This window comes from Varroa destructor, unplaced genomic scaffold (assembly GCF_002443255.2).
Source record: "Varroa destructor unplaced genomic scaffold, Vdes_3.0 BEIS01000001.1, whole genome shotgun sequence".
NCBI classification, from domain to species: domain Eukaryota; kingdom Metazoa; phylum Arthropoda; class Arachnida; order Mesostigmata; family Varroidae; genus Varroa; species Varroa destructor.
In genome coordinates, this window is record NW_019211454.1 from 18,738,714 (window position 1) to 18,762,975 (window position 24,262).

Below are 24,262 nucleotides of genomic sequence, written 5' to 3' on the forward strand. Positions count from 1 at the left end.
AAGTAGTTCAATGAGTTTCTAATACAAAGCCGTCGTTCCTAGCACTTGCTCTACGGGTTTAGCTAAACCGTTTCAGATCTCTAAAACCGCATGCTATAAATACTAATAACATTAAATAAACATAAACAGAATTTCAAACGCGTTTCTTCCGATTGACTTTCAACATATTCAAATGACAATCATATATATATCTATATGTGCAGTTAAATGACGTTTACTAATAATAACAATGATACCAGAAAATCGAAAAGGCTAACTTCTTTAACCAATCTAGTAGCTATGACACAGTTATCTACTTGAAGTTATATCCAGATTAGCCGATCAGCCAATCTTCAATTCATTAAGCAATTATGTGCTTTACTCTATGTTTCTGTAGGCGCTGGTCTTCTGTCGTTTTTGTATATATTTATTGTGTATTTGCCATGATGCTGTGCTGTATATATTTTAGCTATATATGAAACTCGTCAATAGACTTATTCCTGATGTTTGTTTGTTTGTTACCATTTCGGCTAACTCATCATTTCGTAAGCTTCACTAGATGGCCATCTTCGGTACCATCCAATTCGTGGACCATAGCGCCAATTGTAATTGATCGTGCTTAGAAGAAAATGGCACCTACAGAAATTTAACCTTTATACTTCGTCAATTGAAGTGGCGGCTACGACAGCGATAGCAGAATTTAAGTGCGCCGGAACCAAAACTCTGCCGAACGCTCGTTTATCTCGAACTAGCGAAGGAACAAAGACATATGGCGAACGGTGTCGGAAGCCCACCGCGGTTTACGAGCGCTTTCGTTGTACTGAATTCTGCGAACGGTATGGTATATTACGCTATTCTCATTTAGAGGCTGATGGAGGAACCTCTATAATAATATTTGTCGGAGAGCAGTCGGTTCGAACCCCGGCTGGGCTATAATGAAGGTAAATAATTATAAGGACTGCACAGTCGCTTTTTAGTTTATGTTCCAGCAGTTACTCTAAACTTTTGCCCATTATCCTTACAGCCCTATTTCATCTACTTTTTTTTTTAACAATGTATATTCTAGAATACTTTGTTACGAGTGTAGTAAAAACAAATCTCAAGGAATGTCAAGTCTGCGCTAGATAAATCATTCCGAACCCAGCGCGATTACGGCTTTGAGAATTAAACTAGCAGCCAGTCATTTTCAATACGTTTCTCCTTTAATCCGTTAGAGTCTATTTGAACGATGTAATTCGGCGCTGTTTATTTCTGTTATTAGGACCCAGCTGTATTACAAATCAACTACTGGGCCATGTTGATGAATTTTTGGTCTCCCCAAATCAATATACTTGAAGGATCTTTTAGTTTGCCTATAGTTTGAGGCTCTTTAGAAGCTGCATGAAAACTGAAAATAATGTACACCGTCGATTTTACGAAAAAAAAAACAGAAGCTTTCTTGTTTTGGTAGTGGGAGTGTCTTCTGTGCGCAAAGGTAGGATGATCACTGGTATATCCGAGAACGATTTGCTACAGTGGATTTGTCGCTGTGTTCTAAAAAACTGGGTTTCCCTCCAGTACAAAAAGGTGGGCCCCCACCACGGCAAATGTGTTCGATTTTGAATGCTTCAAGCTGATACATAATAAACAACGCTTTCTCTACCTAAGAAATAAAAATGTCTTACCCAAGTACCAGCAGTGCGTCCCGATCAATTAATTTGTCTTCGTTAGAAATTATCAGGTCCGCTGTTGGAGAACCCGCCCAACCAGAACCATCTTCACTATAAAATATCCATTTGCTAATTTCACTATCCAAAGATTGAAGAATAGGCTATGGCGTTGACATGAAATCTGAAGAGAATATAAGGTGCAAAATGATCTCCCACTTGACCTCATGCATTGATGGCCTTAACGAGTTTCGCTTCGCGCGATCTGTTGTTGTTGTTGTGAAGAAGCATGACTTTGCTTTCTTTTTTATCGCGCCCTGTTTGCTGGATAGCCTTGCTTATGGATAGGCTGTACGCAGACGTTTGTTGCCTATTTTGTTGTGCTCTCAGTGCTCGGTGTATAAGGCCCCTGGAAAGTCATGACCTTTTCCGGATGGATATAACTTTGCATGTAATGAGTAGAAGTTTCGACATATCTCCCTGAGCCACCCACTTCACCTTCTAGTTTATATAAATGTATAAACAAACAACGAAGAAGGAAGAAACATACTATCACTTCTACTCCAAACGGCTATAGTTAACATATTCTGTAGGGTTAAGCATTTTCGAAAAACAATGTCTAGCAATTAATGCGCCGAATAGTTTAGTACAGTGGTATTTGGAACACGAATTAGCTGCTCCCAGCGAACTGTTGTTCTATGATCAGCAAGTCAGATACGACCAGATAATCCGCTTATCCTCTAAGCTAAAGCCTCTGCCGTCATCGAAGAACTATAGAATCGGTGGTCCTCAAGTGGCCTGATACTTTTAACCAGTAGATACCATAATAGATGTCCTCTCGTACCAAACACGCAACCCATTTCATCGATCGTACTCTACAACTCATATTACTGGTTCCTTTTTTTAAAAATTCCATTAGTGAATTAAAATCAAATATGATCCAAAACGTTGATTCTATTTTAATTGAATGGGATCTATTCAATGCCATATGTTTGCTGGGTGCTTTTTTCAATCGAACATCGACTAATGAAGAAGGTAACATAGTCTTCCTGCCTATAGTACAAGATTGCTGACGATCATTGTCGACCAGTGTAACGAGAGTCTACCCAAAAATGTATCACTCCTAAACGTCTTATTGAAGCGTTTGTGTTGTTCGCTGCGCCGCTGCCTACCACATAACAAATCCGAGAAGAAGGGTGACGAAAAAAAGTCTAATGAAGATCTTCAAACCGTCAAGTAACATTTAGACTGTCAAAAGGCTCACCATGTGCGATACTTCGTTGTTACAACAGCGGTCCTTACTTAGATGCCTTTTTGTCTTCCGGTCAGCAGTAGGTCACCAGTATACGAACGTTACCCATTTCGGTCAAGATAAGACACGCAGATCTGGCTAAAGGCAACCATTTACTGGATCGTTCAAAATAACCTTAATCTCGAACTAGTGTTTCGCACTAGCTTCACTTCGATGGGATATGTGGACGCGTTGACGGTACGGTATTAATTTAAGCTTGCTGTGCTACCATATGATTTATTGAGTTCACTATGCGATTAGCTAATGTGAAGAAACGCGGGCTAATTTCGAAAATTCACAGGCACAGACGCAGATTAAGTGGAAGCAAATGAGAAACAACCTATCGACCTTGCCAACGGCGTTCGCTTTGAACCTCTAGCCCGATATGAGCGTCGTCCAAGCAGCAGGCTCTCCATCAAATGCACATGACTATTGGGTGCATGAGCTAGAGGAAACTCATCGCTTATTTCTCCATATTTGATTTGACCGCGCTGAAAAAGTTATGCAGGAGATAGCTGGCTGGCTACTGTTTCTGACACTTCTCAGAAGATGAATGGGCTTTTCTAGATCCAGTAACAGATTAGATAAACGATTCCCAATGCGAATATACATCTTCTAGAGAAACTCGACAAAGAAGTGGGCCTGTTGCCTTCTAGCTAAAGTATGCAATTTGCCTTGATGTTTACAGTATCCTTTTGTATTTTAGTTTTAAGCTTGGTTGAGTACTATATATATATATATATATATATATATATATATATATATATATATATATATATAGTTTTTTTTCGCTATGAGGGACACATGTTGTTACTATTCCGGCTATATATTTTAGCTGTGAGTATATATGGTTGTGGCCTGCGATTCCCAGTTTAAAAACTGCAAATTAATCGTAAGTCTTATCTTACGCGCTAAGTTGCCGGAATAGTGACAAAATGTGCCTCTCATAGCGAAAAAAAACTTTTACTAAGGTATAAATACAGATTTCTTGCAGAAAACCACTAACGTTTGTATTCTAGCGCTCTCCTAAAGCAACGATAGGATATTTTCTCATGCAACGTTCGCACAATCTCGTATACCGTCTGACGGAGCTGATGAACACGAGAGACACCGTTAGTTCGAAGTCGACATAAACGAATCCTCATTAAGTGGATGTTTTACAGCAAGTAAAATGTTAGAACAGAATGTAATCTCTGACACTTTCAACTGAGCAGATAGATTTTAAACGGCTTGTGACTATGGATTACCTAATAGACTGTGTGTCCTTACATTTGCCACTTCTACGATATGCCTAACCTACAAAAAGGGAAGCGCACCTGATCGCCACTATCCTTGTCTACGTTCTTCTTCCGGACCATTCTGTCGGTATGTTACACGTTCGATCCCCGATCAGTTCAAGGACTTCGTATACCTTTATCCAATTATGTTACACTGCTCCGATCAACTTCACGGAAACCCCAAACAGACACACACACACACGCACACACACACACACACAATCCTACGTGAAGCTTTACATCACCTCAGAATTCTCACAGGTCGTTTTCGGCTGTCTCGCACTGTCCTTACAAACTAACTCTTGGGAAACTAGACCTATATGAAGAAGCGTACACTATGTTAGTTCCATCAGCAGCATTAACTTGCTATAAGTCTTCGTGGGTCGAAATCAGCACAGTAATAGCAGAAAGCTCATTGGTGGGTTTAGCGTCTTCTGGACAGCTAAGCCGTCCTTCATCTTACATATTGAGACCAGCTGGTACTCAGTGTTCACTAGTCAGTTACCACTCTCTAGAAAACCCAGTCGGATGAACGGGACCCACCCTATTCCAGGGGGCGCTACCATCAGCATCTATGACACCACTGTCGTTTGTTTTTCGCTTTTTGGTGAGTGTGCCGTACATTCAACGGTAGTAGTGGTAAGTAAGGTAGATCTCGAAAGAAGGTTCGGTACCGGAGTGGCTGTGTGCCTAGTCGGACTATCTGGCTCGTTCTATTAAGGTTCTGGCCAGCCTCGTAACGCACCCGGCAGGAGCGTGGTCTTTGTGATCTCGGCGATAGACAGACAATGTCTCCGTAGCGTCAGTGACAGAAGCGGGTAGCCGCCGGCATCAATAGCCGTTCTGAGTAGCGCAGAGACGATACACAACTGCTGAGCAAACTGGCGCTGATGCTGCTAATAGTTGCATTAACCATGAATAGGCAAGAGAAAATAGCTACTATGATGAGCTTCAAGAGAACATCGACTAGCTTGAACGTATTGGACCTAGCTTCAAGTGCTTTCTTACCATTTCAAAGGCGCTTGCAGTGGTAAGATTCGGTAAGGTCAAGCTTGGGGGGGGGGGGGCTTTGTTGCTTTACGTAGACGGCCAACAGTCTGCTCATGTCCCCTTGGTGGTGCTCACTATGCTTATGCTAGAATTGTTGTCATACCATAGCTTGCACGCACTCAGTTACTTTGTTACTCGAAGATCTTTTTTGCACGGATTTTCTTCTTAGCTAAATAGCGTCAGTCGACGTGACATCAGCGCGACGTACGCTCGAAACTAGTATAGAGCGAACAGCGATACTGTAAGCTATAGGTAATTATTAGATGTAAGGGTCTGTTAAAACTAACTTCTCTGAATGCAAACGCTACATTTTTGTGGCCATCCGTGAGTCGTCTTACCGCTTAAACTCCATACCGCCCATTGTGGAATAGGGATTGTCATGTTATGCGTAGGCAAGGAACGAGATCGCGACACGTTCATGTCGGCGGACGTGGTAATCCTCAATAGAAATTTACTATTCGTGTGTTCCGCGAGCATTGGAAACCGGTTGACTGAGTTTCAGTGACAGCTGCCACGACGGTGAAGATGGAATGTGGCAAATATGTGCGAGGTCTTACTCTTTCCTATGCCAAAGCCTGAACAAATTATCCGTGTAAGGGACCGAATGGTCTCTCCGCCGCCCAAACGATCGAGCCGTTCGTTGGAGTCACAATATTGACGAGTCGAACATTACCTTTGTGTAAACTACTATATAATGATCAGAACTTAAACATGAATGTTTATAGATGTCATTAGAGATAGGAATATCATTAGCTTATTAGAGATATCATTAGAGGTAGAAAGGACACCAGATTCTACTCGACACGTACCGTTGCTGCTCACTTTTGTTTTCTCTAGCTTACGAAATTATACGATAGCAACAACGTAGACACTACAAAGACTAAAATGACCAGCTGCGTGCGCTTCTTACAATTTTCTGCAAGAGACTTCTGTCACCCAAGTGGGAAAGCTAGATAGTCAGCGAGGCTTACAAGTCAGGATTTTCGACGCGCGGAAAAAGATCCTTCCACTTATAGCATCTACACGGGTTCGAGAAACAGTGCAAAGACCTACTGTGTCGTTATTAGGCAAAACATGGTTTTTCAATTTGAGTGACGTTTTCAGCTACACGACTATACCGCTATCTATCTCTTCGTTGACCGAATTTAAACAAACAACATAGGTCGCTTCCAACAATGGCATGCTCCTCTCCTAACGCCCGACAAATTTAAAGACAAGCCAGGACGAATTTTTCTCAGTATACTATGGTTGCTTATTAGCTCCAACTTAGAACGGGCCGGCAATCGTCTTGAGATTGGGTTAAGTATGTATGTCATGAATAAGTTATTAAGGCAATGGTGATGTTTTGGTAATCATTTGATCTGCCCCTCTGGCGACTGAACTAGCTAGACTATCATTCATAGTGGCTTGATCGTTAGCAGCGATCCAGCTTTAGTTACTGCCAATGCTTAATTATACTAATATCAATACTAGTATACGTATAATTCTTTGATCCAGACGAATAGATGCTTTGTGAAAGGCTTATGTTTCGCTCAACTGGTTCGCACAAGCGAGCCGATAAAGACAATGTTTTTCCTGGTTCACTTTCGGTATTCGATTGGTTCCCAACACGAAGCGGGCCGTGTTTTTGTGAGCAGTTTCAAACCTCGAACACTACGTGTGTCGCTCGCGAGCGCATTGTTGCCAATCACGAAGCACGGCTGTCAAACAACTAAGACAAACATCACTCGTTGAGCAATTTCGTCAAAGCTGCCATCCGTCAGTGATCTCAACGATCAGCGATCAGCGTTGCTAGACATTTTGATGTCATCGCTTTAGGCGATCACCGTACGATTGGCATTTGGATTCAATTATACCGCATAGCCCATGTGGCGTTGCTCAAACAGCGTTCGATAGCACGCACGGCTAATATTAACGTTGTTTGGCTTGTTGTCCTTTGCCGAATCGGATTCGTTTTGTCAGCGCCTCTCATCTTGGGGAAAAACGCCACTGAGTGAGGTAATGGCGGAGCGGTTTGCTCAGAAACTCAGTTATCTCGGTAATTCTGATGATACGGAACGTTGTTATGTGACCTTTGCCTACTACCGATCGACGATGTGGTCGTAATTATAGTTAACCTTTGCTATTGTTTCCTTCTCTGCCTTCACCTCTTACTTCTGGATGAACCACTAATTAACTGACTATATTTATTCATTTAGTTATTATACGAGCCATATATGCGCACGCGGAACGGCTTCAGGTTCACTGCATGCGTATAGTAAAAGCCGACCCACCTTCTGACCTTGATGATCACTGAAATATATGTATTTTAAATGTGCGTGGAGGGGTTTGGAGGTATAATTGTCTAAGAAAATTGATTTATAATAACTTGATTTGAAAGCTGGTAGGACTTCAGCCTTTTTTTACCCTCCTCACCATGTTGAGCCTTTGTAAACCTCGCCACTTGTGTTAAATGAAAGGTTGTTAAAACACGACCCTTCTCCTGTCTTCTCTACTGGCACCTAACGCTAAACAGCAATGTGACGTAGACACTGGTCCTTTTATCAAATTTATGCGACTTTTTGTCATGTAGTGATGATTCTGGTTAGCTGTTTCTCATTGGCGAGTGATATCCCAGTATCATGAAGTATTATAAATTTGAAAAGAGAACAGCTACTGTATAGACCAATATTTTTACGAAATTCTCACGAATAAATTCAAGTTAAAATAAAAGTAATTCCTTAGCCTTTTTTAGCCATGTGCTTCCTCTAGCTAGGAAGCACATGCAAACATACCCCCGCCGTTTGCTATTCATGGCTCCCTCTAGATAATCATTGGGTCTTACCTTTTTGTCATTGTCCGGTCCGACAAGACTTTCCATCGCTATGAGCCAAAATACGGTTCGAATTTTGCCTTTCTTGTTTATAACAGCTAACGAATCAACAAGTATAGGTTATGTAAAAAAAACATATAGATTGCAGCACTCAAACACAAATATACTCATCCGAGGACACTAGACCGCGCACTGTTCCGTTCGACGCTGAGCTGGAAATCTTCCCAAACTTATTCGCACCACGATGGAAGATCTTCGTCGTTGTCGCCTCGCTTCGACGTCTACGTCATCATAACGACTTAATGCCTCAACGTGATAAGTCTGTGATTAATACTATATATATATATATATATATATATATAGATTTCGTGATTCTCGCTTGAGCAGAAGATATTGTGCAAACGAGCTTCAACAATCGATACGGTCAGTAAAAAGAGGATAATCAATAAATTGATAATACGGTAGTTTGCTTTTGATACTCTCGATTTCAACCTTTGTGCGACCCTCTAGTTGTGTCGATTATTGTCGAGAGATATTGCAAGTACGACGTATCAGTCGGAACGCGTTCTGCCCGATGCAAGAGGCGATGCTCGCTTGTTCTGTATGGTGAGGTACATTCAAAACGCTAGCTTCTATTTTGCTCGAGATTTGATAGCACGCTTGTTTCGACCCGTCTCGTGACGTCAGGAGGCTCTGAAGAGAGCCTGCGCCTACCTGGCCTAAGTCGATCTGCTACCGGTTAACTCTTACAGTTGACACTAAGCTGACATTATCTGAAAAGTCAGCGCTCGTATAATTACTTTCCAGACGACATCTGAGCACGAGATCTTTCTGTTTAAAGAGAATCGACCGAGACTGAGTGCTAAACTTAACCCTCAAAACAAATACTCTCTCAACCACGTAACGCACACATGCTCACATGGTCGTCTGCTGTTAGCGGATCCTACGCGTGTGCCTTGAGGTTGTTAATCGTTAGGTAGCAGAAGAATCAACAGCTGCTACGACAGCTTTTTTCGTCGACATTACGAATTGGGTTGGCGGTTATCTTAACAACGGTGTCTTGTGTGTTGAATTATACGCCATAAACCATACATACGATGCTCTGCCCGGCAACCTGTGACGCTCGAATACACTGGTGGAAGTGCGCGGCCATTTCCGACACGCCAGCGTCATTTTGTCAGATAATGCGCTCTCTCCCTGATGAGCCAAAAACTGCTTCTCTCGCGGTAATGCTGTTAGCTATAGCGTCGTTGCCGCATCACCGAGCAGCGTTAAACGTCAGCGGCGCCCCAAACACTTCTTTGGACTCGTTAGTCGTAAAGTAGAAAGCGGCATACAACAGGAAAACTTTACCACAAGCGTATTAATACAAAGCTTGTGTAACTCTCCTTTGAGGGGAGCGACTGCAGTCACTATAATACTAGTTGCAAGCAGTAGCTGGTCGGCTGTGATATTCGTAGAGGAATGCATCAAAGAGTGATCTTCTCTGTCGTATGTTCACCCTTGGATGCACCAGAATGCGCGATAAAGGTCACAAGACTGCAAACGAATATCTAACGAATTTACCACAGCCAAGCGTCACTTGTCGCATTGCAAATAAGACCGTCGACATGTATTACCCTTGATCCGGGCGAGGATAAGCATCTGAGTCGACTCGCAGAATGTCAGGACATTAAATTAATGATTATGTTAACAGTAAAACGTTCATGTTGGTAGTCGGCCATGTTGCGCAAAATGGAACGTAGCTTCGATTTGATTTATTCCGATCTGCGCCAGCGATCAAACCGCACAGGAGACCGCTAGTATGGTAGTTCTTTGAGATTTTCCTGGTTAATGCAGACAGGGAGACGCTAGAATATTTTCGACTAGGAGCTTTCAATCCGTACCAGTGAATATGACATGCCTATACATATGAATACGGATGTTTTTCGGGATCCCGCCACAAGGATTCGATTGCTTTCGATCGAATAGGTAAAACGTGCGCCAGTTCGATTCGGTATCCGCGATTCAGCGAGATCAGTACCTGACACAGGACCCTTTCTCTTTCGATGGACCCTCCAGCGTTCCTCCATGCCGAGGATAAACGACGAACTCAGTCGTCGCCCGTTCATCATCTATATATTTGCTCGAAGAAATAACGTGTCCAGGATGATCCAGGCATTGCTAAGACGGATATTCATAGATCATTTCTGGTAGCCGTGCACTCTATCTCAATTTCTAAATTGTGCTCATGATGCTTCATATATGGGAAGTAGGATGTTGACGGTATATGGGTTATGTCATAGTGGTTTGTGTCGGGATTGGGCTCTCCAATAGGAAACACATAGAAAGAGGCGTGTATGGGTTTTTCTTTCTTATTTATTTATTTATTTATTTTTTTTTATACATAAAACACAATAGAAGGAAAGTGCTAAAATTTGGCTTTTTGGGCAATGAAGATACAACTCTTCCCAAAGTGAAGGGCGAGGCACCTTTCGCCACAGCCAAAATGTCTATCAATGACCGCATGAATAGACAACTACGAAAATTCATACTTGGATCCAAAACTTTTACCACTTTATTTCGGCGAAAACTACTGAGTACTACGCTCCCCTGATAGTTAAATCTCCGAATATCAGAATGCTCAAGCTCGTTTTCCAAGTGTTTGAATTCAACGCCTTCGTCTGTTGTTTTTCTTGGTAATACCTCGTAACTATACGCTTCGTATGTTTGGTCCTACAGGTGAAGATCGAGTCTGTGTTCGATTCAATCTCAATTAATTAAAAGCACAACATTTTTTTCCATTCTGTGTCTGTATGGTTAGACAGCAGTAGATCATACCGATTGCATTGTAATACTGTTTCAGGTCGATAGGGTGAACAGTCCTCGTCGACAACACAACGTTGAATCAAGGAACGCTTCGGCACGATATTGCCTATGAATCTAACTGGATCACTTAAGAGAATTCCTTGACAAAAACACAAACAGAAACGCGCGCGCGCACACACATGCATGTACATACACGTGCACGCAGGCGTACCGTACATGAATATCGCTTAAAAAAACATCGACGCTATTCGCGGTCGTTGTCTGTTTTTTGGCCTTTTTCCTTTTCTGTGCAGTGTGTGTTTTTACATTCTATTACGCGTCATCACTCAGCACCGGCCGCAAAATCCTCTCACAGCATAAATCACTGCCAAACGTGCACTACAAACTTTTATCTGTAACAACAGTAGATTAATTTTCGTTTCCAAATGCCATTCGTTGTCGACCTTTCCTAGCCTTGTCCTTATCGACCAGACAAGGCAATACTTCTCTCTACCTAATCGCCGTCTCGTATTAACACAGATATTTTTACACATTATAAACAATATAATTAACGAGTCACTGCTTCGCTGATCAGTGTTATGCATAAACGGATATGAACTAGTCGATATTACGATCACGCTCTCAAACGCTGACCGGAAGTGCTGGTAATGACTGTTGAGTTATTCACGTCTGTGGGACGTCAAATAGATTATCAATAATAACGCCACAGCCGAAAGCCATGCGGTCGTACGATCCGTATCAATGAAGCACGCCCTCGACCATCAATGAAGTCGGAAGTGAGAACAGTTTCACGGCTTCACCGTCTCGCCACCTCACTACTGCAGCGTCACTAGTTTTTGAGCGCGCTTCGGCGGATCGAGGCAAACCTCGATATTCGTAGCCTGTAACCTTAACGCTCACACCAGTAGAAGCGGTGGTAATTCAACAAGTAAATCTTGGGTATGGGACTGAGCAGCGTACTACACGCCGTATCTGACTGCTGTACAATACGTGGTCGTATAGTTTAGCGCGGTCAAATTCTGTTTCTACTTCTCTTTTTTGCCGCATCTTGCCCTGGTAATCCAGGGATATTTCTAATGATGGGGCTTATTTGACAGCGAATTTGGTGTCCTGTCGACGTTTCGAACAATCAGAGAGAAACGGTGTTTCCCTCTGTACCTGAGAGGGACTACTTCTTGAACTAGCCATTCAAATATAGCCCAATGGATTTATGTGCGTAAAGCCAGAAGACAGTAATCTGGAGGAAAAAAAAGATATTTCTATCGATTTCTGTAAAGCTATCGATTAGATTTTTTTTTCTTTGAAAAGTTTTGCTTTGTCATAAGAAGAAAACAACAGTTTGTTTCAAAAGAAATATTAAAGAACTATAAGAAATAGCGTTACTTTTCGCGAATTTTAGCCGAGCATGTTCACCTGTCTCAGCTGAGCTAACATAATCTATGTTTCCGTAATATAGTGAAGTGGTAACGTGTTTGTCTACTAAACTGAAGGACATATGTGTAAGTTCAAAAACAGGCGTAGTCACATTGCAGGCGTTGCTGAGTTAACAGTCTGGCGCAATGCTCACTTTAGCCAGTGCCGTACGTAAAACTTAATATATTTAGGTGAATTGACATAAAGGTAAGTTTTTCTTCATTAAGTGACTGTCATGACCAATGGCCATTATCGAATATCGTTAGTATATGTTATTGCAGCCAATGTTGATCGAAGCTAGAAAAGAAGCTCTGAACGAGCATTAAATCTCTCCAAAATACTAATCATAAAAGCATACGAAACAAGACCCATTCAACATACGCTATTATCAATGTACAAACTCAAAAGCCTTTTACCAAGGAACTTCTAAATTGTTTCTCATCTATCAACACAATATTCATTACGTTTCAACTCAATTAGGCATCCGTAATCCTGTCGCAAGGTCAAGCCAAAAAAAACACTAAGCAAAACAAACATTCTTTAGCCAACAAATATACCAGTAACTCTTGCCGTTGCATGAATAAAAGATAGTATAGGTATGTTTAAATCTCCACCGGCCTGTAAGCTCTTTACTGGGCTCAACGAGGATAAACATCAAGCCTAGGTATTTTTGTTTCATGCGGAAATGGCTGCTGACAAGACTGCAGCACCAAGAATCGCGTAAAGCTGCGCACACGGTTCGTCTGTTAAGTAGGTGTGCCTCTCGAAGAACGGGCCGGCTATTACAGCCACGGTGGATAAACCCGCCGAAAAGATTCCCCTGGAACAGCAGACGAAGAGATCCCCGGTTCGTGGACCAAGAGTGGTGGGCCTTCTTGCCGATGAATAAAGAGCAGGAAAAGGGCCTGTCGTTCTGCCCCTTCTGGCTGACTACCCGACCTAAATAAAAAGCATCCAGAAGCACAGAAGAGAGTCCGGTTGAAATGGGATAAGGCTTCCTAAACTTATTTATGTTGTCGGAACAATTATCGCTGTTCCGGTATCTCGCGACTCCATGCGTAGCTCCATTCGTTCGCTTCGCAACCGAAGCGAAGATCTAAAGTCGCGTCTTGGCCTTTCATCGGGCTATTTCCTCTCGATCCCGACTTAGGGTTCGAGTGGGTAGTACTTTCGATAGGTTAGGTTAAGGCTTTTAGTGGTTCTATGGCTGGCGCAACGGACGCCGGCTTCGCAGCCGCAGTCTCATGTACGTGCGAAATTATAGTGACGTACGGAGGCAGAGATGGTGATGCAGAGCAGCCGGATATTTGTTGAAGGCGTTTAGCTTGGATGTACACTGTAGATTGACGATCGGCGTTAACGTTCGCACCATAGAAGTTCACTGGTTACAGAGTCATGAAGAAGCGGGATATGCATATTGGAGATGAGCTCTCGCGCAAAGGTTCAGCAGTTAAGGAGGCCTATTCTGTGCTTTTCTTGAAAGCAGAGGACTATGGAATGGAGGGAATAATTTAATGTTTAAAATACACGAAAAAAAATCGGCATTTGCGTCAATAGAAAAGCACATAGCCTTATTCGTACATATACGCGAACTAGTTTACATAAACACGGCGTCTACGTGTGAAGAGAGCTGTCGAAGTGCACACACTACTGGGAGGCCTAGTATAATTATTTTAGAAAACTATTCATTTTAGCAATACTGTCATATTTGTTTAGTTGGCCATGAGCTGACCGGTCTACGGCTGTCTCCGCTCCATCGGTCGTACGGGCAAGGAAGTAGATCGAAAAAGATCCCTGCTTTATAAACAAATCCGGGCTCTTGAAGGGGAGAAATGGCTCTTTTGATAGCTAGCCTTCTAATGAACTGCATAAGATGTAAGCGATGAACGAAAACGCCGACGTCCGAATGGGAACATCTATGTTCTGTCTGATGTGAGCTGTCTGATAATAAATATGATTAAATATTTAGCCTTCGCCCTGACACTTTATCCTGATAGCTATAAACAGCCATGAAATATCTGTACACGTTAGAAATGAAATCATACTGCAGGATCCGGACAATCATCATATTGTCTGGCACAATATATAGGCTCGGTAATTCTGAATAAATAATTGAAAAAACCAAAATATACAATAATACAGTTATAATATTAGATGACAATAAGTGTATTGTGAGAAAAGTTTCCGATATATATGAAACCGTTCGTTGCATAGTATACAATTATGAGACATAAAATTACCAGCCGAAAATACTTTTCTAATTACGTATATTGTATGATCGGGAGCTAATCTCAGGTATTATCTTTGACATACGTCCTTGTTTAACGAACTTTTAGTTCGGATCCATGGTTCATACTCCATGATTTGCCCATCTGAAACGAAGTGATAACATAATACCGAGGCAAACAACAACAGTACAAGCAACGTCCGGTTTCAGCGTCAGTCCCGCAATCACCACATTTCTCTCCTGTTGCGTCAGACTATCATATTCACATCGATAGTTCAGAGACATCTTGACCTCCTCCAGATACAGCGGCCCATTCAGCGGCCTAGAAACCGCCTGGGCCAGCAACAGCAGTACGTGCTTACCAAGCAAGCGAAAAGCGCCATGAACAACGCTTGTAACCTGTAGCGGTTCGCTGACCCGATTCAACAGGGGAACACCTGTCAAAGGTTGAATTAAAGAAATCACCATAATCTACGAAGATGGGCCAAGCTGACCTGTTATTTCTGGCCAAAAGATGAAAAGCTATAGTTAGTGCACCACGACAAAATATCGTTGCATAATAGCAAACGATATTTCTATAGCCGGAACGGAACCGGCAGCAATGATTCGATACTTCACACTGTCGAGTAGCCTTGTTAGCTAACTACATCTGAAAGTGTTCTAGTTCTGTTCCGTAACGAAGGAACTAGCGAAGGAAGGGCAGCGCGAGAACAAGATACTGTATGAAGAACAAGTAGATGCCAGTCTATCTATCCTCAAGTTGATCATATCATCAGAAGAAATGTACCTACATATGGGATGAAAAGCTATTAATATTCTGAGTACCTTCATTTTGCATCTAGATAATATATTCATATGTGATATTTGCCTCCATTTATGGCCAGATAACAATGATCGGGATCAGTTCATAGAGCGCATAACTACTCCGTGACCTATGACGTATGGTCTATCGAATGATTTGGATAATAGCGAGAATATTGGTCCTATCGCTCATCACCCTGGTGATGATCAACGTTCTCTGCCTGCAAGCGGTAGTGGACACAAATTTAGACTAATGCCAGTAACGATTGGGGATCTACTAGATACGAAAAGAGCGTCCTTAGAGCGTGGAATTACAATTCCAACAAATATTATTGCATAATCTTAAATGTTTCGAGTAAGACGGTGTTATTTGGCCAGCTAATTATATATCAGTTTACTATTCTTGTGACCTGTGATACGAACAAATAGTCAAGACTTTTCAGCGCGGACGCTAGCGCTAGGGTAGAAACACAAAAAACGCAGGTCAAGGCTGCCATAAGCAATATGAGATACCTATTTCACTCTTTTTATTTTTTCAAATAAGCTCAAGATTACAAATCGAAACTGATGCCAAATTATCTCTGACTGAATGTCGTTGCACTATGAATTGTTGCAGGGCATTCTGAAAACGGGCACCCAAGTTTTTAAGCTTCAAGTTAAATTTCAGTATAAGCCGCTTGGAATTCTGACCGGCGAACCGAAGCGCACTTACATACCTCTACCAACTAAAAAAACTCTCCGTGAATAATTTAATTGGCTCGCGTTGGATAGATATGAACCAAGTTGTCTTCGAAGATGATATTTTCCCCGATGTTTTTTGCCTTAGAGGCCTGTTTCGCATGGTCGCGCTACTTTCCTCCGATACATATCTAACGAAGAACTATTTGACTACGACCAAGAAGCTATACCGAAGTAGGCCAATATGGACACCAACAAGAAGGTGCTATAGTTTGAAAATTATGATTTGTATTCAAGTTTATCGCATGACATGGCGGTCGAGTTCGGCCATCAGATTCGATGATCACTGTATGGAAGCAATTGTGGTAGTAACTGACAAACGAGGAATCGCGAACATTGAACAGCTACTACTACCATTTGCTTCGGTGCTTTTACCTCACTATGTCTTGAGAAGATATCTCTTAAGATGGATAAATATAGCCATTTTATATACACGTGTTTGCTCGTTCGATCTTGAGAAAGGCCAATGTTCGCAAAAGCTTCATGTGCGTTCCTCGTCATTTTTAAGAAGTCGCTTTATTGGTTCTATTGGCCTATCTGTCGACGCCCTTTGTTCGCGCCCCTTCTCCGTGTACTGCCCACATGCCTTTCGAAGCACTTCTCGTAACACAGCGAAATGTAGATGAGGTCGGTTGCTGATAAGTTTGACAGAGTTAGCTCCTAGCCTTTCTGGCTCTGAGTTACCATTCTGTGGGACATGACGACAATACACAGTGCCGGTAGAATATGCTTTCTTTCAGTCCTTTGTACCCCCAACAGTCTACCACGACAATAACTATTGGCGATCAGTAATAGTTAAAGCCTGTTGCAGCTGTATAGGATGACCTGAGTTATCTCTATCCACTCGATGCTGCAATGGCCTGCGTGTAGGTTTTAACCGGCCACTAGCGAAATCTAACAGACAGAATAGTAAACATATCTCATTTCGCCAAATACGTATTGTATAATAGAATCGAATTATGTTGAGCTATCGTGCTTTTACGTTCTGCACTACACTTTTGCTTATCGATTGAGGATCGAAGCGGATGACGTCCGTTAATCGACAGAGATTGCCAACGCGACTTCAAAACAGCACTAACGAGCGTGATAGCGCCACAACCTGACGCCGGACGTCTTCAGATAGCTTACGATTGCGATACAAAAAATGCTTCAGCTCAGTCCACGTCAGTCGCCGTTGTAAAAATGGTACATCTCAAGCCAACACCGCGGAGCTCTTTAGCACAAAATAACACTTTGAATTATTTCCTCTGTGGCGTTATTCGAGCACCAACTTCGTTGATTTTCCAGCTATCTGACGATGATGACCAGTGTCATCATCGCAACGTAGCGGCCTTCATGATCTGTCACATCTGGCAGCCGCGCCTGGCTCTATCAAGGCTGACTCACTTGCTCGAAGCCACGACCCGTAGCAACAGTTATTCCATATATTCGGCGATCGCTAAACAAAACCGAAACGAGCATGAGTACGTACAAAAAACAGCGAAAAACGTTCAGTGACTGTTGCATGTTAGTAGCTTTGTTCTTCGGCCTTTCAATGCCAATACCAAATGCATAACGTAGCGTTAGTAGTCCTCAAAAACAGTATTCCTGTCACAGTTGTAAACCAAAGGCTAGGGTACCGATTTGTGATAGGTACGTACGAACGAACGGCGTGTGATTACGCGACAGACTGATACAGTACAACGCGAATCACGCTGTGAAAAAGTATAGCGTGTGATTAGCAGGATGCTGCATAAGAGACATTGAATAGGACTGAGACTACCAAGCAGACAAACGAATAAAGGGCAGTTTTTCTTGGCCGAAAGACGTGACACAGGCTGTTCGGTTTAAGAAGGCTTGTTCTGTGAAAAGATCGTATTCAGGATGTGGTACACCACGAACGTTTCACTATGCTCTATATGAACCCTGTCTGGCCCTGATCTATGAAATATCGTGAGTTTTTGCACAGACAGTCAGAATGGTGGTGGTTTCTACTCAAATGCAGTAGAATTCGATATAGCAGCTTTGGAAGATGTATTGTATGGTTTTACCATACAGTGACCGACAGGCTTAGCGAGTTCTGAGCAGACCAGACAAGTACGTGGAGAAACTGCCAAACCCGAACCCACAAGTTTGCTCTGTATTTGTACCAATCTTCAAAAAGCGCAAAGGTGCATTTTCAAATCGAATGATTCCCGTGCAGACGACTGGCGTCTTTTAGAATGCCATAGGTGTTTCGGTCAGACGTTTCCGAACTGCTTCTCTTTCCGTAGCTAACGTGCATTAACGACGGTCATATTATTATTTCTCTCTCTCTGTTTATATTCGTCCTTTCAGTGTGTGTCATTGTTGAGAGTCGCAGTTGGAGGCCATGAAAAAATAAAGGAGCAGAGACACCGCCATACCTGTGATATCGCCGACTACCAACTAGAGGTGGCATGACCAGGAATCTTGTTCCCCCCATTCCTGATTTTTGCTAAGCTTTGCACCCTTTCGTGCAAAAAGGTGTGCTTTCGGACGAAAGCTATGCCCGTAGTCAGTTGTCTTGTTTTACCTTTACTTCTCCATCCACTGAACATGGAGCACAATAACAAGCTTACCACAATACCACTGTCGGAGCAAATTTCGTCGGAGTTCTTCTGCAGCTCAACTAAATGCATTTGGCCTCTGGTCACGCTTCTTCACTCCGTCAGCAGAAAACATCGTGCCCGACTCACGGCTGATCGCAGACAACTTTCTTCATTCTTTTTGACGCGAAATTATCGAGCATTTTTGTTTCTTTTTTTTTGCAGACCCTTCCCAAACGACGAACTACAAGTGACCAACGTTCTTCGGCATTCAGAAGCAGCAAACCAGTACGCTGGCCGCGTAATTCGTAAACTTCTGACGCTTATGCTAATGCGTTTGTTGTTTTTCTCGTTGCTGTTCCGACCAGTCGTCGCCTACGACTCAACAACATCGAACATAAAAAAAAAGCTGCGCCGACAATGAATAATTGCAAGTCACAAGCATCAAACCGGCAGTAGCGACCGATAGCATCCGAACACGCGATATGAATGGTGGCATCGGCCTCGAAGACATCGAACACAATACAACAGCGTTGCCCAACTGGGTACCTTCTGCACCTTCGTCTATGCTGATTTGCTCCGCTTTCCAAAACTATAGCCAGCCTCAGCGTCATCGTCGTATAGGAACGTATCAACAGCTTCAATTGTGCTCTTTCCGATTTGTCTATTCTAGTTCACCACTGCCCCCACAACCCATCTCCCACCCAAGCTTAATTAAATTATAAACACTCAACACACAGCGACAGAAGCTATAACAACTGCTTGTGAACGTCTGCCAAGCGAAGGCAATGCAAGGACTCTCGAAGAAAGACGGAGGGAAGGTTCGCGTAATCAACTCGTTGTCTTCTCTAGTGGTAATATTTATAGCTTATGTTCAGTCCTTTCGACGCACTAGTTTGTTATGCATGTGTATTTAGGTGAATATGTGTATCTTATCTGTAATCGCCGGCATACAGGGTGTAGTAGGCTTAAGTTAATGAAAATAATCTAGGACACTTCGGCGAAACGGGAAGAGATCTACATAAAAAAGCAATCTACCGAAGGAACGAATAAACAGTGGTTTATGCGGAGTGGAACGGGATATTTTCGATGCTCTTATCGCTGCGTACGCTTCTATCGATTCGCGTTTGATTTACGAAAAAATCCACTCATGGTCGATACGTTTCGAGGGATGCTACTTCTCACGCTACCGTTGTACGTAGAGACGAAGTAATGATGCACACTATTTTTTGTGCCATCTGCGACTAGCGGGGGAGAGGAAGAACAGTTACTTGCTTGAAGCCGTTGAAATTTATATTAAACTTGGCCAGTTCATTGACCCGAAATATACGGAGGTGTTAGCTGGGGACCCAACCGAATTTGCTGGAGCGCTCCTGCCGGTGAATTAATATGCCGGAAAAAAGATCGCGTATAGATGCACACGTTGGTTCCACCATGCATCAATTCCAATTAGTCTGATAAACTTTTTGTGATCAGTGTAATACTTCATGTTATTCTTCATTGTTATTGGCCGACACTCGTCATCGAGCGTCTCACAGCTTCCGACCCTTGCATATCCTCGGACTTCACTGCTACAAACGCTGTAAAATGTGTGCACTGTGTAAAAATTTTCTTCGTTAGAAGGATCTGCGTAGAAATCACTTGCGCAATTGTCCAGATTCGAACACGCAAGCTATCCAACGTTACATATATAATATGATACAGGCCTTCTGCCGCCTCAGCATCATCTCCTGCGATGTTACCTATCGACAAACGTAATAATTCATACCAGGAAACTCTTGGTGACACCTCTGTATTTCTAAACGATATCTGTAGTTTAATCCCTCTCAGCTCGCTTAACCTTAAGCATCGACATTTGTCAAGTCTGTATCGTATTCTTCTATTTACAAACAATGAAAATCCGGATAAAATTAGATTCACCCATTGTCAGAGAAACGGATATTTGTACCACTATGATTTCGTTCTCTTTCCCTGTATCTGATCAGAATGACGCCTCGGCATTGAACGATCGTCTTATCAGTAAAACGTGGTGGTTTATGAATATACCGAAATGTCTCCCACTCACTTTGTTTAAGTATAACGCACATATTATTATTATTGTCGTTGTATGCGGTGGCCAGTTTGTTTATCTCATGTAGTCCTATACCATTCGAATTCTGGGGGGCACTAGCAGTATCCAATGGCACGTCCCGTTAAACAGCTCGCCTATGATGAACAGTTTTATCGGCTCTCGGTGGGGTACAGGCGGAGCGCTCAATTTGAGCAACCGTACATGGCACAGTGGTGGTGCACTCGTGTGATTAGTGACGCCCACCGCGCCCGTCTATGGTTAACACAATCGCATGATGGCCAAGATCTTTGCCGTCTATATTAATCCACAGCAGAGGCCCCTCAGAGTAGTTGATTTATTTTAACTCTTACAAGTGTCCTTACACATTATACTCTCGATCGCCGCTGCTATCTTTCGCCTAAGGCTGCTGCAAGCAGTGTCCTTGTAACTCCTGCTTTATATCATTGCTAATATTATTCGATAAATTTGTCAATAAGCCCACGTTTGAGCGTACAATGAAGCAACAATCGCACGTGGATTCTTACGACAGGAAAAAGGAATACACGTACTGCTGCATCTCGCGGCTATATCAATAACTTTTCGATTGTTGACTGATTTTTTGAATCTTCACTACTGTTACTTCTGCACTGAAACCGCTTAATCCAATGGTGCTTTTAAAAGTAAACTCGACGGCTGCTAGCGTAAAGCAGCATGCGTCAGCCGGCGGAATCTGCACACGTATCTCTATCGAGGCCGTTTTGGACGGATGGAAACGGTGCGTGTTTGCTGACCACAGACATGCATCCCGTGGTACTGGGATGACAAGAAAACGAGGTGAGCAACCTGGAATACAATGGATCTGAATGGAACGGATGCTTCGGGGCGATTGCGTGATATTTACACTTCACAGCCATCAAAGGAAACTACCAAATAAAACATTAATTAGGTATATAGGCATTATTTTCTTCCATAGTAAACCTGAAGAGCGTAAATTACCGGGTATGGTAGGCGCTTCGGGTGGTTTTTGAGAGGGAAAGGGAAGCCGTCTCAAAATCAATACGAGATGAGACAATATCACAGAGGTGCTGCACCTCGTGCTTGAAATAAAAAATCAAATTTTGTCGGCGTCTTCTTTTGTCTGTTCACGTATTCACTCATCTGAATTGAATAAGGCGCTACATAGTGTCCGTTAGCAGTTTAATTAGTGAATGATGTTGAAACGGTCAGAACGTTTAGAGCCATCTAACTGTATTTCTGCGATTTAGAACGAGCACAGATCATTTCTCTAGCTACAACCGGTACCATTCTGATTCTAACTATCCCAGTTGTAAATATCATTGTTAATATTATTACTATAAAATAAGCGCGTCTTCCTGCTTGAGCAAATTAAATTTGGACTGATCGATAACTATTATCCGAAGTATTATTAGATATAAACCCTGTTCGCTGGTTGCAGAATTAAAAGATTACCTATACATGGCTACTATATAAAGTCATCAACTGGTACTTTCATGTATGTTCTTGTTGTGCGCAGAACATTCGGGCTAGCCTGGCAAGGCGACACGTCATGCCACCAGCCGAAGTGTTCGGTACCGAATGCGTAATGGGCATCTTCTCTTATGGATGACACAACTCTAAAATTCAATCAATTTTCCGTTAGATCAGCCCGCCAGAGTTTTCTACTTGCGAACAAAATTGATTGCCTATATTAATCGGTAATACGTCTCAATGACGCCTCAATACTATGCTCGTCAACTGCTCTTGGATTTCCTCCGAGCAGTGAGGCCTTTGAGCCTACAATAACTTGAAACTCAATCGCAAGTTTTATCATAGAACTTTATCTACTTTGTATAGATGTATATCTTCACTAGGCAAACACGTCATACCTAAACTCTTCGCCGATGCGGTTAACGAGGCGCTCATACGAATTTATCTGGCAGTTGTTTGTTGATTGGTGAAACGTGCGGTTTCGGTGCAAGAATTCGTTGTTCTCAGCTGTTCCCGGTGCACCAGACCTATATTCATCTAAGTACCATAGACGTTCAAAAATAATTAATGGCACCTCAATTCGGTGCGGATTCAATTGTCAATCAGCACTTAAAATGAAAGCGTCGATGAGAACAGGCTAAAGCCTATCGAGTAAGCATTTCTTTTAACTAAACGGAAACTTTCAAACACACTATCGAAAAACAATGTTAATAAATCACTGAGTCGATGGTGAGCTATTCTATATATATATATATATATATATATATATATATATATATAGATGTGTTTTTATAGATGTGTTTTGAAACTTTAGCATTACCATAATACAGACATAAAACTTCTCCGATACTTATAATGTATACGACGTAAGTCTGTCTAAGTTGGCGTAAGAATCCGTGCATGGTTTGCAATGAGCAAAGTATAATATGCACAATGAATGTAACTATATCTATTAGCTCACATTGATTCGTCTTCCATCCCTGAAATCAGACTTAACTAACTATACAACTGACCTGTCTCTCTACAAAACGATCGCTTGTTATCAATGAAATTTTACCATTTCCAGCAACCGTTGTGGTATTTGAAACATGTGCAGGTTTCCGATAATGTCTGCCTTTAAACTAACGTGAAGCATTTGAATATAGCGTTCAGGGACGAGTCCTTCCTCCGAGCAGCTCCAGCGGTCAACGGTATGAGTATAGCGTAACCATTAGGAAGGCCTCTGGTCGTATTGTGCGCTGTAGCGTCACGAGCGTCTAAAGCACATCGACATTATGGAATATCTATACGAACGAAGCTTTAATTACGTTATAATAGTGGCGCTGATGATTGTTTCAAAGCGGTACCATATTGACTGCTTTGAAATCACGCAACCTTCACAATGCCTATTATTCCATTCCTAATCTATCTGTTACTAGCTAACTTTCATCAGCGGCGATCCCATAGCTACCAGCAGCACTTTCATGCGCCCTGTTTACATTCGCGTCATCGACCGTTGTATTCTCAACGATCAATGCGCACTTATGCCTATAGGTTTAATTCTGCACTCGGTGCTCTTCGCATCTAGTCCTCATGAAGTCGATCGTCCGAACCGCGTAGCAATAGTCCTGTACCCGGCCATTCAAGCATGCGCGACTTTCACGCGAGTCAAACCAGCCGACGCTGCACTTCGATTATTTTTATTCTGCTCTATCGACAACAACAACCACACCATCAAACTACATCAACCACATCTTCGTTCGTCAAAGACATACTACCGAACCGCACTAACAATGCATTACGCTAATTTCAGTATCGATCATGGCGCTCACGAAACGCCCAGATATTTACCCAAACAAATTTGCAGACGGACAGACAAATCTAGCCAGTAACTAGCTGGCCGTCAATTACATTTTCATAAACACATGCACCCCGCGTGAGGCTTGTCCAAATGGGCCCCGATGATCGAGTCGGAAGTAATAAATAAACATTGATTGCTGCAGCAGCAAATGCGACACGACTGTGGATCTTGCGCGCTCGCCTCTATCGTAACCGACATTGCCATCATCATCATCATTGACACTGATCCGACGCCCGAGCCAAGCGTCCGGCGATTCTCAATGGTGGCTGACACAGCATGCGATGACAGGCCTCTTT

The 24,262-nt window shown here is 42.5% G+C and overlaps 1 protein-coding gene across 3 annotated transcripts in view; it reads right to left on the reverse strand.

Annotated features, from left to right (window-relative positions):
* Positions 1-24,262, reverse strand: part of LOC111253008 (uncharacterized) — a 168,037-nt gene that overhangs the window by 138,090 nt on the left and 5,685 nt on the right. The window contains exon 1 of one of the 3 annotated variants that reach the window (XM_086974350.1): positions 8,068-8,831. The exons of 1 other annotated variant lie outside the window; for it this stretch is intronic. In XM_086974350.1, coding sequence (XP_086830476.1) covers positions 8,068-8,103 — 36 coding nt within the window. In that variant the 5' untranslated portion in view covers positions 8,104-8,831. Of the gene's footprint in view, positions 1-4,232; positions 4,960-8,067; positions 8,832-24,262 lie in introns of those variants that run through there. One more of the 3 variants, XM_086974347.1, reaches the window with a different exon arrangement.